Source organism: Cydia fagiglandana, chromosome 17 (assembly GCF_963556715.1).
Source record: "Cydia fagiglandana chromosome 17, ilCydFagi1.1, whole genome shotgun sequence".
Lineage (NCBI taxonomy): Eukaryota > Metazoa > Arthropoda > Insecta > Lepidoptera > Tortricidae > Cydia > Cydia fagiglandana.
In genome coordinates, this window is record NC_085948.1 from 17,732,879 (window position 1) to 17,750,380 (window position 17,502).

Here is a 17,502-nt window from a genome sequence, read left to right on the forward strand (position 1 = left end):
ACAAAGTGAAATGTTTTGTGAACTCTGTTTTTTTCTGGTAAAAATCGTTATGAAAAAGGATCACACTATCAGACACACAACATTCGTCTCAAAGGCTACCTCGCCGGCGCGGCGATGTTCTATAATGTGTCCCCAACGCCTCGTCCCAGCGTGGAGCGCAGACATCTCGCCGGATTCGGGGTGGTAACCGTACTAAACACATTCATTTTCAGTACTAAACCTGACAAATTCTAACCAATTTCATTTTCTACAGTGGCGTAGCTAGCCGTAGGCGAACGGGGCCTTCGCTAACGGCCTTGCACTAAGGGGGGCCTCGCAAAGTTGGCTTTATTAGCTTGGGAAAACACATTGAAAAGGGCCTCGCAGATGTGGTTTTCGCCCACGGCTAGATCGGTTCACGCTACGCCACTGATTTTCTATACCCAGGCTCTGTTTGACGGCTCTGTTCTGAATATTGTATAACTTGTAATACAAGCAAAATATTTTTATTTAAACCTTTTATTAGAGTTTATTACGAAATATCATTTGATATTTATTAACCAGTTGCTTTTCGGTGAAGGATAACATCGTGAGGAAACCGGACTAATCCTTGATAAGAGCCTTTAGTTTACCCTCTGGGTTGGAAGATCAGATGAGAGGCGCTTTCGTAAAAACTAGTGCCTACGTCTATTCTTGGGATTAGTTGCCACGCCGACCCCAGGCTCCCATTAGCCGTGGCAAAAAGCCGGGACAACGCGAGGAAGATGATTATATCCTTAAATTTTGATAAATAAAATACAAAAATCAGTAACTTGTTGATAGTCATATTCGTCACAGTAATATCTTTACGTTTTTTTAATATTTCTATTTACAAAACGTACCTTAGGTTTGGCAGTAACCGGTGGCGGGTCGTTCCAGCCAGGCGGCGCCTCCTGCCGCCGCTCCTGGTGGTAGTTGCCGTTCACTTGACCCGCTACTGTCGCCGGGCTCATCGGGTTTACACTCGGGTTCAAAGGATTTACACTCGGGTTCATGGGGTTTAAACTCGGGTTCATCGGGTTTAGTGGATTTACACTCGGGTTCATCGGATTTAATGAATTTACGCTCGGGTTCATCTGGTTTAGTGGATTTACACTCGGGTTCATTGGGTTCAATGGATTTACACTCGGGTTCGTCGGGTTCAGCTGGCTCGGGTTTAGCGGCTGGCTGTATGTGTAGCTACCACTGCTAGGGACTGTTGAGCCGCTGTATTGGTCGGGAAGGGGGCTGTTGAAGCCATAAGTGGGGGGCTGGGGGTTGTTGAAGCTGTACTGGTTGTAGAGGGGCGCGGATTGCACGGAGGGGTCCACTTTATATTTGGATTTGGAGGTTATGCCACCTGGAAAAGGAAGGATAATACGTTTGTAAGTTATTAATAATACAAGATTAATACATACGCCAGACCAAGTTAGTGCGGCAGCGATTTTGTCAGCACAGACTGTGCAAGTGTTATTTTAAATGTCAAACTTCTATTAAATCATAATATAATAATACTTGCACAGTCTGTGCGATCAAAATCGCTGCCCAGTTAGCTTGATCTGACTCTATGTATTTAGTAACTTTTAAAATTATTTCAGAACCCTTCCGGAAGCCTGTGGTCCCGTATGTGTCGTAGCAGGCGCGGCTCACTACACGATTTCGTCGCGTCGCTACGAGTACATGCGGCCTACACCAATTTTGGTGTCTACTCGTAAACAGTAGTAGTTGCTGCGCACTGCAACGGAACGGATGACTTCTTGCGCTTGCGGTTCTATCTCTCGTAATAGACGCGTTTTGTTAGCGAGTGAACGTTCTGTACCTAGTATTATTTATTCAGTGGTTGTAGTGAGCAATATTTGAGCGTTTTCCAAAAAAAATTTACATTTCATTCATATCTTCAAAATATTGACTTCTTGGGCTCATTTTACTCAGAATCATTTGTACATTCACGCCCCACACATGAAAAAATGTGCCCTAAGATTTCCTTTCCAGATCGTCACATTTTTGTATGTTTTTTTTATTTGTATGAACGTGACGCACTGGAAAAATATTTTTTCATACAAAATTCTGGGACACATTTTTTCATGAGGCGTGAATGTACAAATGATTCTGAGTAAAATGAACCCGAGAGGTCGATATTTTGAAGACATGAATGAAATGTAAATTTTTTTTGGAAAACGCTCAATTACCAGCTTGGGGCCCCACGCTGCCCGGGCGGGGGGGCGGCGGCGCGGGCGCGGCGGGCGCGGGGGGCGCGGGGAGGGGGGCCGCGGGCTGTTGTTGCTGCGCCCACGGGTTGGGCTCGTATGATGGCGCTACTGTTGAAGACAAAGTAGTTGAATAACATTTCAATCACACCTAGTTCAAGTCCAAATTCTTTATTGTATGTAAGAATCAGGTTACATTGCAGGTGGAATATACGATTACATATTTAGTTACACCGAAACTTTACCTTTTCAGGTGTACATACATTTACAGTATACATATTTGGTTACATATTAGGAACACTCATGATAAACTTAAATAATCATTTATACAGAAAAAACATTTTTCTATTAGCCACATTTTTATGTTTGTTTTGAAATGCTAAACTATATTAATCAATGTATAATTTTTATGAAGTAAATAATTTTGTATTTGTATATAACTATCTGTTTCGAAATATTAGCGGAAACTAACCTGCGCTGTAGGTGTTGGAAACATCGTTGTGTGCGACGAGATGTCCGCGCTTGGCGTGACCGCTCGTAGTGCGGCAGCGCGCGAACTGCGGCATGCCCTGCTGTTGTTGTTGCTGCAACACAACACAATCCCAGCGAGAACTAACCTGCGCTGTAGGTGTTGGAGACATCGTTGTGTGCGACAAGATGTCCGCGCTTGGCGTGGCCGCTGGTAGTGCGGCAGCGCGCGAACTGCGGCATGCCCTGCTGTTGTGGCTGCTGCAACAAAACATAGCCAGTTAACAATCAAGCTCATACATATATAGTGAAACCATCGTATTTTCACGGAAACGTTCGACCGTGTCTTGCTATTTCATTCAGTCTCGGTACAAAAAGTACTGAGGTTGACTGAAGTAGCATAACAAATACGAACGTTTGACGTTCCCAGAAAATACGATAGAAAACAATTATACACTACATCTGTACGTTATTTAAAATTATGTTTAAGTATTTAAATGATAATATTGTTTCCCTTTTTTATTGAGGGACGTACCACATTATTACAATCTATAAATTGTAAATACAGATGTCAATCACAATGAAAAATAAATCAACGCAGATCAACTCTGGCCAACGTGGGACTCGAACCCACATCCCGAATTGCGGAATTGGTAACGCATTGGACCGGCAATACAAGGATGTGGATTCGAGTCCCACGTTGGCCAGAGTTGTTCATCGTTGAATTTTTGACGTGATAACGTCTTATAAATCGATGAACAACGGTAGCATGCACGAAAAAGTGTCACGTTGTGGACGGATCTCCATGGTAACGTTGTGGACAGATCTCCATGGTAACGTTACGTACTGTAATGGTAATGTTTTTTTATGACGTCATCACGCAAAATTATCGTCCGTAAACCGACTTTACAGACAACCTTTTTTTTCATCGTGATCGGGCAAGGGGGGAGCATGAATAGGGAGAAGTATCTAATGAAATCTCGTGAACGTTAGCTACCTACTCCTCCTGAGGTGGGTTGAGAAATAGTATTCCCGATTCTCCGAGCTCTCTACTCGAAAAAAAAATCAGTCGGCTAAACAGTAGAGATGGGTGAGTCAGCTGGTGATGGTCACAAACATTACTGATATAAACAACTCACGTGGCTTTGTCTGCGCGGGTTGAGTCCCAGGGCTGTGTTGAGCCGCTCGTGCAGCTCGGTGGGCGGCGCGCCTTCCAGGCTGTTGAGGGCGCTGCGGAGGCAGCCCTGAGCCGCGAGACGTCCCGCGTATTCTGTAAGGACTGCTTCTAGTTTGCCGCCATTCTGGAAAAAAAGAGGTATATGGTACATTGAGCTTTACGAGGTTAAAATCAACAAATGTATTTTGCAAGTACCTTACAAAGGTAGTTACAAAGTCTATAAAGAACTTAAGATAAAAACGTCATCATTCTCTTCTAGTAGGTATTTAAGTTCCTTTCAAAATTGAATAAACTAAAGAATTAACGATATTTGCTTTTCAACAGCTTGTTTCATTTGCGTCTTTTCAAGGTATGATAATTATAAAAATAAAAGACGAATATTAAAAAAATGCGTTTTAGTCGTCTACATTTTACTTTCACCTGTATGCCTCTCCCTCTAGCGGCCGCCGCTCTCCTTATCGCCATCCAGCGCGATAACAAAGCATCAGCCGAAGCGCCCACTAGATAGCACATTTTTGCTGCTTCAGCGAGGGCTGGGGCGGTTTCTTTTGAGCGGTTATAGCTGTCTCTGTCTCACCTGTGTGTCTCTCCCTCTAGCGGCCGCCGCTCTCCGCATCAGCAGCGCCAGCTCCGTCAGTTTTGCCAGCGCGTGCGCCCCCCCCGTCCCGCCGCCTCGCCGCCCAGCGAGACAACAAGGCGTCGGCACTGGCCACTGTAGCTGTCTCTGTCTCACCTGTGTGTCTCTCCCTCTAGCGGCCGCCGCTCTCCGCATCAGCAGCGCCAGCTCCGTCAGTTTAGCCAGCGCGTGCGCCCCCCCCGTCCCGCCGCCTCGCCGCCCAGCGAGACAACAAGGCGTCGGCACTGGCCACTGTAGCTGTCTCTGTCTCACCTGTGTGTCTCTCCCTCTAGCGGCCGCCGCTCTCCGCATCAGCAGCGCCAGCTCCGTCAGTTTAGCCAGCGCGTGCGCCCCCCCGTCCCGCCGCCCAGCGAGACAACAAGGCGTCGGCACTGGCCACTGTAGCTGTCTCTGTCTCACCTGTGTGTCTCTCCCTCTAGCGGCCGCCGCTCTCCGCATCAGCAGCGCCAGCTCCGTCAGTTTAGCCAGCGCGTGCGCCCCCCCGTCCCGCCGCCTCGCCGCCCAGCGAGACAACAAGGCGTCGGCACTGGCCACTGTAGCTGTCTCTGTCTCACCTGTGTGTCTCTCCCTCTAGTGGCCGCCGCTCTCCGCATCAGCAGCGCCAGCTCCGTCAGTTTAGCCAGCGCGTGCGCCCCCCCGTTCCGCCGCCTCGCCGCCCAGCGAGACAACAAGGCGTCGGCACTGGCCACTGTAGCTGTCTCTGTCTCACCTGTGTGTCTCTCCCTCTAGCGGCCGCCGCTCTCCGCATCAGCAGCGCCAGCTCCGTCAGTTTTGCCAGCGCGTGCGCCCCCCCGTCCCGCCGCCTCGCCGCCCAGCGAGACAACAAGGCGTCGGCACTGGCCACTGTAGCTGTCTCTGTCTCACCTGTGTGTCTCTCCCTCTAGCGGCCGCCGCTCTCCGCATCAGCAGCGCCAGCTCCGTCAGTTTAGCCAGCGCGTGCGCCCCCCCCCATCCCGCCGCCTCGCCGCCCAGCGAGACAACAAGGCGTCGGCACTGGCCACTGTAGCTGTCTCTGTCTCACCTGTGTGTCTCTCCCTCTAGCGGCCGCCGCTCTCCGCATCAGCAGCGCCAGCTCCGTCAGTTTAGCCAGCGCGTGCGCCCCCCCGTCCCGCCGCCTCGCCGCCCAGCGAGACAACAAGGCGTCGGCACTGGCCACTGTAGCTGTCTCTGTCTCACCTGTGTGTCTCTCCCTCTAGCGGCCGCCGCTCTCCGCATCAGCAGCGCCAGCTCCGTCAGTTTAGCCAGCGCGTGCGCCCCCCCGTCCCGCCGCCTCGCCGCCCAGCGAGACAACAAGGCGTCGGCACTGGCCACTGTAGCTGTCTCTGTCTCACCTGTGTGTCTCTCCCTCTAGCGGCCGCCGCTCTCCGCATCAGCAGCGCCAGCTCCGTCAGTTTAGCCAGCGCGTGCGCCCCCCCGTCCCGCCGCCTCGCCGCCCAGCGAGACAACAAGGCGTCGGCACTAGCCACTGTAGCTGTCTCTGTCTCACCTGTGTGTCTCTCCCTCTAGCGGCCGCCGCTCTCCGCATCAGCAGCGCCAGCTCCGTCAGTTTAGCCAGCGCGTGCGCCCCCCCGTCCCACCGCCTCGCCGCCCAGCGAGACAACAAGGCGTCGGCACTGGCCACTGTAGCTGTCTCTGTCTCACCTGTGTGTCTCTCCTTCTAGCGGCCGCCGCTCTCCGCATCAGCAGCGCCAGCTCCGTCAGTTTAGACAGCGCGTGCGCCCCCCCGTCCCGCCGCCTCGCCGCCCAGCGAGACAACAAGGCGTCGGCACTGGCCACTGTAGCTGTCTCTGTCTCACCTGTGTGTCTCTCCCTCTAGCGGCCGCCGCTCTCCGCATCAGCAGCGCCAGCTCCGTCAGTTTAGCCAGCGCGTGCGCCCCCCCGTCCCGCCGCCTCGCCGCCCAGCGAGACAACAAGGCGTCGGCACTGGCCACTGTAGCTGTCTCTGTCTCACCTGTGTGTCTCTCCCTCTAGCGGCCGCCGCTCTCCGCATCAGCAGCGCCAGCTCCGTCAGTTTAGCCAGCGCGTGCGCCCCCCCGTCCCGCCGCCTCGCCGCCCAGCGAGACAACAAGGCGTCGGCACTGGCCACTGTAGCTGTCTCTGTCTCACCTGTGTGTCTCTCCCTCTAGCGGCCGCCGCTCTCCGCATCAGCAGCGCCAGCTCCGTCAGTTTAGCCAGCGCGTGCGCCCCCCCGTCCCGCCGCCTCGCCGCCCAGCGAGACAACAAGGCGTCGGCACTGGCCACTGTAGCTGTCTCTGTCTCACCTGTGTGTCTCTCCCTCTAGCGGCCGCCGCTCTCCGCATCAGCAGCGCCAGCTCCGTCAGTTTAGCCAGCGCGTGCGCCCCCCCGTCCCGCCGCCTCGCCGCCCAGCGAGACAACAAGGCGTCGGCACTGGCCACTGTAGCTGTCTCTGTCTCACCTGTGTGTCTCTCCCTCTAGCGGCCGCCACTCTCCGCATCAGCAGCGCCAGCTCCGTCAGTTTAGCCAGCGCGTGCGCCCCCCCGTCCCGCCGCCTCGCCGCCCAGCGAGACAACAAGGCGTCGGCACTGGCCACTGTAGCTGTCTCTGTCTCACCTGTGTGTCTCTCCCTCTAGCGGCCGCCGCTCTCCGCATCAGCAGCGCCAGCTCCGTCAGTTTAGCCAGCGCGTGCGCCCCCCCGTCCCGCCGCCTCGCCGCCCAGCGAGACAACAAGGCGTCGGCACTGGCCACTGTAGCCGTCTCTGTCTCACCTGTGTGTCTCTCCCTCTAGCGGCCGCCGCTCTCCGCATCAGCAGCGCCAGCTCCGTCAGTTTAGCCAGCGCGTGCGCCCCCCCGTCCCGCCGCCTCGCCGCCCAGCGAGACAACAAGGCGTCGGCACTGGCCACTGTAGCTGTCTCTGTCTCACCTGTGTGTCTCTCCCTCTAGCGGCCGCCGCTCTCCGCATCGGCAGCGCCAGCTCCGTCAGTTTAGCCAGCGCGTGCGCCCCCCCGTCCCGCCGCCTCGCCGCCCAGCGAGACAACAAGGCGTCGGCACTGGCCACTGTAGCTGTCTCTGTCTCACCTGTGTGTCTCTCCCTCTAGCGGCCGCCGCTCTCCGCATCAGCAGCGCCAGCTCCGTCAGTTTAGCCAGCGCGTGCGCCCCCCTGTCCCGCCGCCTCGCCGCCCAGCGAGACAACAAGGCGTCGGCACTGGCCACTGTAGCTGTCTCTGTCTCACCTGTGTGTCTCTCCCTCTAGCGGCCGCCGCTCTCCGCATCAGCAGCGCCAGCTCCGTCAGTTTTGCCAGCGCGTGCGCCCCCCCGTCCCGCCGCCTCGCCGCCCAGCGAGACAACAAGGCGTCGGCACTGGCCACTGTAGCTGTCTCTGTCTCACCTGTGTGTCTCTCCCTCTAGCGGCCGCCGCTCTCCGCATCAGCAGCGCCAGCTCCGTCAGTTTAGCCAGCGCGTGCGCCCCCCCGTCCCGCCGCCTCGCCGCCCAGCGAGACAACAAGGCGTCGGCACTGGCCACTGTAGCTGTCTCTGTCTCACCTGTGTGTCTCTCCCTCTAGCGGCCGCCGCTCTCCGCATCGGCAGCGCCAGCTCCGTCAGTTTAGCCAGCGCGTGCGCCCCCCCGTCCCGCCGCCTCGCCGCCCAGCGAGACAACAAGGCGTCGGCACTGGCCACTGTAGCTGTCTCTGTCTCACCTGTGTGTCTCTCCCTCTAGCGGCCGCCGCTCTCCGCATCAGCAGCGCCAGCTCCGTCAGTTTAGCCAGCGCGTGCGCCCCCCCGTCCCGCCGCCTCGCCGCCCAGCGAGACAACAAGGCGTCGGCACTGGCCACTGTAGCTGTCTCTGTCTCACCTGTGTGTCTCTCCCTCTAGCGGCCGCCGCTCTCCGCATCAGCAGCGCCAGCTCCGTCAGTTTAGCCAGCGCGTGCGCCCCCCCGTCCCGCCGCCCAGCGAGACAACAAGGCGTCGGCACTGGCCACTGTAGCTGTCTCTGTCTCACCTGTGTGTCTCTCCCTCTAGCGGCCGCCGCTCTCCGCATCAGCAGCGCCAGCTCCGTCAGTTTAGCCAGCGCGTGCGCCCCCCCGTCCCGCCGCCTCGCCGCCCAGCGAGACAACAAGGCGTCGGCACTGGCCACTGTAGCTGTCTCTGTCTCACCTGTGTGTCTCTCCCTCTAGCGGCCGCCGCTCTCCGCATCAGCAGCGCCAGCTCCGTCAGTTTAGCCAGCGCGTGCGCCCCCCCGTCCCGCCGCCTCGCCGCCTAGCGAGACAACAAGGCGTCGGCACTGGCCACTGTAGCTGTCTCTGTCTCACCTGTGTGTCTCTCCCTCTAGCGGCCGCCGCTCTCCGCATCAGCAGCGCCAGCTCCGTCAGTTTAGCCAGCGCGTGTGCCCCCCCGTCCCGCCGCCTCGCCGCCCAGCGAGACAACAAGGCGTCGGCTGATGCGCCCACTAGATAGCACACTGTTGCCGCCTCTGCGAGCGCTGGGTCGGTTTCTTTTGAGAGGCGATCGCCGAGCATTTCTACAATAAAAGAAAAACAATTGTGTCGAAGTCTAGTCAAAGATCCCACTTCATCGCTTACCATAAGGACGAGATTCGCTTGTATCTTTATACGAATAACCTGTCGAAGCATCCTTAGGGCAAGCGAAAGTGGGTCTTTTGTTTGGACACAACACAATTAGGAATTCAAAGAAACGGGGGAGTATTAGAAATTTTGATTACTAGTGCCACCTCTTAAACTGACAGTTCGTAAACCTTATTACATAATTTTATTTTTGGTACAAGCTTTTATCGCTGACTGTACTTTTCTTTCCACAGGCAACTAATGCTCATCGAGACAATTCTAAAAACCCCAAACACAATTAGGTTTCGTTGTTTTATCACATAATTCCTATGGCCACCTCTGGTCTCCATCATCAGATCAGCTCGATGACACCATAATATTGCATTGTCACCCGACTTACGTATGTATGCAAAATTTCAGCTCAATCGGACACCGGGAAGTGGATCAAATTTAACTTGCAAGATTTGATTACAGACAGACAGAAAGATAGACAGACAGACAGACAACGGTCAGGTGAAAGTAAATAAAAGCTTGTAAAAAGACATAAGGTCCACCGATGGACAGTTAAGAGTGTTGCTGTTTGTATAATAAAGATATTTTTTTAGTGTAGGAGTTGATTCCTAATACAGTCGAGTCTCGTTAATTCGAAACTCAAGGGACTTTAAAAATATTACGAATTATCGAGAGTTTGAAATATCAAATAGTTCGAAATTTTTGAGAGAAAAAATATGTAAGTTCGAATTATTGAATAATAATCAATTATGATTTATTAACTGCTAATTTTTTTAACAATATCCAAAGGTTAGAGGTACATACATAATGTGAATTAATTACTAGTCTTTGGGAAGAAGTCTGTAATATTAGTTTGCTTCAAAGCACATTGCTGAGGCTGATCAATAACTTTTTTTATCAGAAATACCTAGTGCCGGAAATGATTTTACAATAACAAACGCTCGTGCAACGATGAACTTGAACTTGTCTCAAAATGTAGGGTACTACTTACACTTACATCTGCAATCTGATAACTTTGAATTGTCGAGTGTTTGACGCCTATGAGTTCGAATTAACGCGTCGTTTTGTTACGTAGCGACGATTTTTTTGTTCGAATTACCAAGTGCTTAAAAATGTACTTCGAATTATAGAGAGGTTCGAATTATAGCAGGTTGGAATTAACGAGAGTCGACTGTATAGGTCACGCGAATTTAGGAATACCTAGGTTCTTAGGTAGGTCCTTCTAGTGTGTGTGACGCAGGCCGCCAGTACATCTCTCCACGAGGACGGGCTCGAGGAAGACACCAGCGCCTCCCAGCGGCCGTTCAGCAAACTACTGGCTATTAGAGCCACGGGCGAGCCAACATAGACTTTATTACCGTCATATAAGGTCCACTATGGTGCAGTTGGTACATACCGCAGTAATGCTGTAGCTCGGCGCCCTCAGTGTGAGTGACGCAGGCCGCCCGTACATCTCTCCACGAGGACGGGCTCGAGGAAGACACCAGCGCCGCCCAGCGGCCGTTCAGCAAACTACTGGCTACCAGAGCCACAGGCGAGCCAACATAGACTTTATTACCGTCATATAAGGTCCACTATGGTGTAGTCGGTACATACCGCAGTAATGTTGTAGCTCGGCGCCCTCAGTGTGAGTGACACAGGCCGCCAGTACATCTCTCCACGAGGACGGGCTCGAGGAAGACACCAGCGCCTCCCAGCGGCCGTTCAGCAAACTACTGGCTACTAGAGCGACGGGGTCGCGGCCGGAGTGCGCTAGGTGGTATTTTTGGACTTTGTAGAGGAGCTCTTGGCTGCCTGTGGAGAAATTAAATTGTTAAAGTCATCATCACCTCATGCCTCAGCCTCCCCCTTATGGGGGGTGAATGCCATAATCGCCACGCTTGGCAGGCGGGTTGGCGATCGCAGTCGAGTACACCGAATTTGAGGGACGCTGCTGCCCGTCCACCGGTGGTCTTGGACGTAGTTAAATTAATTGTTAAAGTACACCTAGAATATTCAAACACCTGCAAAAATTCTTCGTCCAGACATGGGACATAAATTAGACTATCACTACACCTTACAAAAGTCCCCCGCCGCGTCTGTCTTTAGTATGTATGTATGTTCGAGATTAAATCAAAAACTCTCTCTCTTCTAAGTCGGTCCCTCAGTGCTGAGGATCATGACTCCGCTTGTTAATTTTTCCTATGGCAGCTCTCCACTTCTGAACTCAAAAACTACTAAGTAAACGGATTTTCATGCGGTTTTCACCTATCAATAGAGTGATTCTTGAGGAAGGTTTAGGTGTATAATTAGTTGAGGTTCTACCCGTGCGAAGCCGGGGCAGGTCGCTAGTTAACACTTTAACTGCCAGCGACTCCCTAGGGGAGTTCACTGTTCATAGGCGCTTTTCGCTACATACGGTTTTTCCCATGTTATCGGCTACGCTCGTAGCGCGTAGCTCGCGCTGGCACTGAATGTGTTCAAAAATAATTTACCCAGAGAGGCGATGATGAGAGCGTCCGCCACCCGCTTGGCGTCCAGACACAGCTCGACGGCCTCCTCGAGGTTCCCGCACACCAGCGCGCGGCAGATGAGGCTTGTGGAATCTGGCAACATTCAACACGTTTAGGGCCAGTTGCACCAACCAGATTTAGCAGACTGATCAACGTCACGCAGCAGTCAACTATGAAACTTCCCATACGATAACATTTAGGGCCAGTTGCATCAACCGCATTTGACAAACGGATCAACGTCAGCCGGCGCGCCCCGGCGCTTCACTATGAAACTTTCCATACATAAAAATTTAGCGAACTCTTTAACAATACGAACAGTTTGGTGCAACCAACCCTTAGTGAAGGCTTTAATGGTGACAGACCGTTTGGTGTAACCGGCACTTAGGCCAGCCGTACATTATGGCTCGGAACCGGTATTGAAATATGTACCTGTTAATTCCGTTCCAAAACCGTTATATTATTTCGTTCATTAAAAACTGGTTAATAGATGGAACACGAACTAAAAAGTTACGTTCTCTCTTCTAACCAGTAAGAAGAGGGAACGGAATTTTATAATACCGTTTATTCTCGACTTTCGGAGACTCTCGGTAAACTAGTGGTAATGCGTGAAAGAGACAAAAATAACTTACTCATTCTATCTTGCTTCTATATTTTCAATTTAATCGGTTGATTTCGTTCCACAAAAACGAAAGGCGAACGAATTGGCATAAACAAGTATCTCAATAGAATATTTCTTTAACCGGTAACCACAAACGGAAACGAAATTTTTTCAATCCCGGGCGAATGAACGGTACCGGTTGAAAAATTAACAGTTTCTGAGCCCTGCATTGTACACGTTTTTGCAACGATACAAATAACCTAATACCTATAAAAGATTGAAATACCTTCTCCGTTGGGAATGACGACATTTTGTGCTTGTGGCTCCAGATCCAAATTAGCCAGTTTCCTTTCCATCAGTGTGTGTGCGTCCTGCAACGAATACACACTCAATTATAATACAATTATGATGATCACACCTGTGCTGACTCGGGGCACGAACATTAAAGTGATTGTAAGTATTTAAGTTTTTAGGGTTCCGTACCCAAAGGGTAAAACGGGACCCTATTACTAAGACTTCGCTGTCCGTCCGTCCGTCCGTCTGTCACCAGGCTGTATCTCACGAACCGTGATAGCTAGACAGTTGAAATTTTCACAGATGATGTATTTCTGTTGCCGCTATAACAACAAATACTAAAAACAGAATAAAATAAAGATTTAAATGGGGCTCCCATACAACAAACGTGATTTTTGACCAAAGTTAAGCAACGTCGGGAGTGGTCAGTACTTGGATGGGTGACCGTTCTTTTTTGCTTTTTTTTAGTTTTTTTTTTGCACTGTGGTACGGAACCCTTCGTGCGCGAGTCCGACTCGCACTTGCCCGGTTTTTTTATCTTAAGAGGCTCGATATTAGGCATGATATTGAACTTGTTTAGAACAGGATTTCCAATAAACTGCATAAATATACGTCATAATGTGCATGCGTTATTTACTGTTTTGAGGAAATTTTGTAAAGATGTTGTTAGTGTCAGTAAGCCTGATTAGTTAGTTAAGAATTTAGATGACACCCAATGTGTAACAGCTCAACGACAAAATTATATTTAATTTAATAACCGATTTTATTACGTAATAAAACACTATAGTCTTCTGTTGCTGACTAATGTTTTGACTCCGAACGAAATAGTTCTCAATAAATCTAAACGGTTATCAAGGAGTTAAAGTTAGTACAGATGTAGTGCATAGTTATTTTCCATCGTATTTTCTCGGAAACGTTCGTATTTGTCATGCTACTTCCCTCAGTACTTTTTGTACCCAGACTGACTGGAATAGCAAGACATGTTCGTACGTTTCCGTGAAAATACGATGGATAATAATTATGAACTACATCTGTACAGATATTTATGACCCTTGCAATGTTGTATTTCATGTTGCTTAAATTGTCGCAACTCGTATTTAAATCCCACAGCAAGTGTATTCATAAACTATCGCAGTACTGAAGTTTAATTTTGAACCATATGCATATAACTTTAAAGTCCACAATCGTTGAGCTACGCTACATCGTCGCCCGAACTCACCGAAAGATCAGTGCTGGTGTCAGTGGAGAGTTCCGCGTCGGTCTCCGTGGACTCGCCCTGAGCGCGTGTTGAAACAGACCTTATGTACACTGGTGCAGGGTATAGTTTACAGTGGCAGTGGGCAGGGAGTTACGGCGTTATGGTATGGAGAAATCTGATGGTTGTGTTTTTAATTGTTTCTGTACTTTAAGACGTCTGAAATAGAGTATATAATAGCCTATTCGGGTGATTCCGAATAGTACTCAAATGTGAATATGCAATTATAGGTGATTTTCGAAATTACTCGATATTCATTTTATGCAGAAAAAAATGACATCCATCAGCTTTTTCCAGATAATTACTGTATTGAATGTTTATTTTTTGTTAGAATACACAACTCTATTAGGAATACATATTTTTACAACAACTATTAAATTTTTTATAGTTATGTACTGAGCTTTTAAATTACAAATTTACCATAAAAAAATAAACCTTAAAAAATATAACCTTTCAGGTCTGTCTAGGGTGTCCAAATAGAGTTGTATACAGTAAATTTGTATAAAGTAGTGTGCAAAGAGATATAGACTTTATTAATTTTAATTACGAGCGCAAGATTAGGTATTTCCACACGGAACACAGAAGTTATAGTAAACCTTATGTGGTGAGTGTAAGGTTGAGATTAGAGTTACAGAAATATTATATAACATTAGCTTTAGGCCGTTAGCAGGGGATACATTAATAACACAAGAAATAGCATCAATAATGTCAACTTTTCTAGCATTTTGTCCAGTAATACCAAAGAGAATTTATTGTAATAGAGAGGTAAAGACTAAGAAAAAAACGGGCACCTTATTTTGACATGCAAAATACGTACTGCGCCATATGTTTCGCGCGCACTGAATTGTCAAACGTCAACTTTTGACAATCAGAGTCGCTAAATGTATGGAGCTGTACAGCGCCATCTTGTTTTACCTGTCAAATTCGAAGCACGAAATTGTCTTAGATTGTACGCATCTTATTCAATCAATGTATATTTGGGGGTCCTGTCATTGTACATTTTGTAGTCACAGTACATTTACCGCCATCTATCGACACACGACTAAAACTCAAAATGAAAACATATAAAATGATCAAAAAAATGTATATACATGGTTGAATGATTTTATTTATTTTTATATCATTTTGATCCATGTTCATTCACTGATATCTGTGTTAAAATTGTTAAATATGAAACGGTGTCGTCACGCCATCTAGCCGAGGATAGACTAAAAGGTGTGTGCGGCATTTATCCGAGAATGACTTTATCTTGATTTCCGAGGCACGTTTTTTCCTTAGACTTTATTCATCTTATACGAAGTTACATATGTCTTTGGTAATACTGAGAGACGTGGCGTTGTAGCTATGGCTGCTAATTCTTTATTAAACACTTCTCTGGTCTTTTAGACATTAACTTACCCGGCTCAGCCCAGCGTGGTCTGTCTGGTCGGCGAGATTTCCACTTTTGAACTTAGACGGGATTTCGTCTTGCTTGAATCCTGGATAACAAATAACTAGTATTTTTTTATTTAGCTTGGGGTTAGATACAAGAACATTCATAGATAAATTTTCCCTATTTACTAAAACTATACTGTACCATATTGTGTGCTGGGGGTTTTATTACAAAATTTATTTGCCGTCAATATCATAGCGAATATAACCAACGTGTTCAAAAGTATCCGCTAAACTCAAATTATTCTACATATATAGATAGATACTTTTGACGTGTAATCTTATCCGCTACTTTTGATGTTGATGGCTTAACGCAAACCACGCAAAAGAAAATAAATAATAAAAAGCTTAAAAGAAAATGGCGGTCCTACCCAGCAGATTGAGGACTTCGCTCCTGAAGTTGGGCAAGAAGTTCGCTCGCAGGAAGAACCACGTGTAGCGATCGTTCTGCTCGCTCGCGGCGTCGCCTTTTTGCCGACAGTACCTGATAACCAAACACTATAAACTCAGTCGCTGTAATCGAAAAGAACCTTGAAAAAAAAGCCAAGTTTACAATTAAAAACTAGCGACCCGCTCCGGCTTCGCACGGGTTAGGGCCACCCCACATTTAGCGTCTTTCGAGCGTCGGCGTCTGGTCAGCGCTATGGAAAATGACGTCGCTGCGCAGTTGCGTCGACGTTGCGTCGAGCAGCGGCCATAGAGTAGCGCTGACCAGACGCCGACGCTCGAAAGACGCTAGGTGTGGGGGGCCCTTAGCAAATTATACACCTAAACCAGTGTCCTTCCTCAAGAATCACTCTATTGATAGGTGAAAACCGCATGAAAATCCGTTCAGTAGTTTTTTAATTTATCACGAACATAAAAACACACTAACAAACAGACGCGGTATGGGACTTTGTTTTATAAGATGTATAGATAATAGCATAGCAGATAGGAAACGCAGCCTTAGGGCCACTTGCACCATCCCACTAACCCGGGGTTAAACGGTTAAACCGTTAACCCAGAGTCAAATTGTACTGGTAACCATGGTAGGGCATTTTCACTTAATTGAACACCTTTAACGGCCGGTTAGCAATCGTTACAAAACTGACGGTCAATGTCAAATCCCATACATTTTGTCAGAAATGTAACGGTTAGACGTTACTGAAACACGACTGGAGCGCTTAACTTGTACAAGTTAAATGAAAATGCCCGGTAACTCCAGGTTTAACCGGTTAACCCCGGGTTAGTGAAATGGTGGAAGTGGCGCTTAGGGTTTGGTTTTATAGAATGTAGTTTCAGGGAATATTTACTCACTGTGCCAACGCCTCGATGGCGCCCGGCTCGTTGCTCAGAGTGGAACTGAGAACCCCGTCCAGCTCGGCCGCCAGCTCGATTATTTCTGGTTCACTCACCACCTGCATCACACACATTCACACTATTAAATGTAGCGATGTATGGAATAACAAACCAATACGTTCATGACTATAGTTCGTTTTTTTTAGCATTAGAAAGAACTTGAAAGAAGGTATGCGATCTTGGCATGTCTTTTAATTGAAAAACGCTTTTTAAAAATCAATAACTATTACTTATGAAAGCAGAAGAATATAAATGATCGTATTAGATTCACAATTGTTACATATTTGCCGTAACTTATTTTTAAAATGTGTTTTTCAATTAAAAGACACATCAAGATTGTTTACCTAATTTCTAATGCTAAAAAAAACGAAGTTTAGGCGCTGCGTATTTTGAGAATTAGACTTTTCTTGGATAGTGAAATAAAAATCCCAAATTTTAACGTGTTTACTCTTATTATAAAGCCACTAAACTTTACTAAAGGCTTAATCTTGCTTATAAACTGAAATAGATGTCATACGCGAAAAAAGTAGCCAAGGTTTCCAGAGCCGGAATAGAACCAGCAGAGTCATACAGTAATGTAACTGATTGTGTTAATATTTTTGTTTCAACAAATAATACAACAATTACCTGGCTAATATGTACAGTTTTCTGTGGATTTTCTTGAGGACATTTCTCAAACGTGACCAGTTTGCCGCCGAACTGAAAGAAAATTGATTCGTCAATTCAGGACAAGGAAAGGACTTTTATATTTTGAATAAAATACATACCGTCAATCGGGGTGAATAGGGTTTACGTGATAATTTAAAAAAATACCAAGATAAATTGTTATATTCGATTGAAAATAATAGTAGATTTTGAATGATACGATTCGTGAGGGTAGTTATTAAGAAATCGTTATGTAAATTTTAAGATTGTTACTCACTGTTACAACCTCACTGACATTCACGAAATAATCAATATGAGAACCATTAGCCGCGAGACCTGGGGTCACAGCCTAAGAATTGTTCGCACTCCCGCTACTACTAAAGCTGCATATTATTCCTTGTTCAACCGTGTCGTGGCGGCTCGGAACCGTT

At 48.4% G+C, this 17,502-nt stretch overlaps 1 protein-coding gene across 1 annotated transcript in view; it reads right to left on the bottom strand.

The window, feature by feature from the left end:
- Positions 1-17,502, bottom strand: part of LOC134672910 (protein transport protein Sec31A) — a 33,105-nt gene that overhangs the window by 7,672 nt on the left and 7,931 nt on the right. The window contains exons 10-32 of the mRNA XM_063530860.1: positions 17,054-17,125; positions 16,385-16,485; positions 15,460-15,572; positions 15,056-15,135; positions 13,622-13,678; positions 12,395-12,479; positions 11,493-11,603; positions 10,615-10,812; positions 8,755-8,963; positions 8,600-8,701; positions 8,143-8,313; positions 7,523-7,693; positions 7,058-7,228; positions 6,748-6,918; positions 6,283-6,453; positions 5,663-5,833; positions 5,351-5,479; positions 4,427-5,056; positions 3,812-3,973; positions 2,826-2,930; positions 2,677-2,788; positions 2,187-2,315; positions 861-1,357 (exon numbers count right to left, since the gene is read on the bottom strand). Coding sequence (XP_063386930.1) covers positions 861-1,357; positions 2,187-2,315; positions 2,677-2,788; positions 2,826-2,930; positions 3,812-3,973; positions 4,427-5,056; positions 5,351-5,479; positions 5,663-5,833; positions 6,283-6,453; positions 6,748-6,918; positions 7,058-7,228; positions 7,523-7,693; positions 8,143-8,313; positions 8,600-8,701; positions 8,755-8,963; positions 10,615-10,812; positions 11,493-11,603; positions 12,395-12,479; positions 13,622-13,678; positions 15,056-15,135; positions 15,460-15,572; positions 16,385-16,485; positions 17,054-17,125 — 3,918 coding nt within the window. The remainder of the gene's footprint in view (positions 1-860; positions 1,358-2,186; positions 2,316-2,676; positions 2,789-2,825; positions 2,931-3,811; positions 3,974-4,426; positions 5,057-5,350; positions 5,480-5,662; positions 5,834-6,282; positions 6,454-6,747; positions 6,919-7,057; positions 7,229-7,522; positions 7,694-8,142; positions 8,314-8,599; positions 8,702-8,754; positions 8,964-10,614; positions 10,813-11,492; positions 11,604-12,394; positions 12,480-13,621; positions 13,679-15,055; positions 15,136-15,459; positions 15,573-16,384; positions 16,486-17,053; positions 17,126-17,502) is intronic.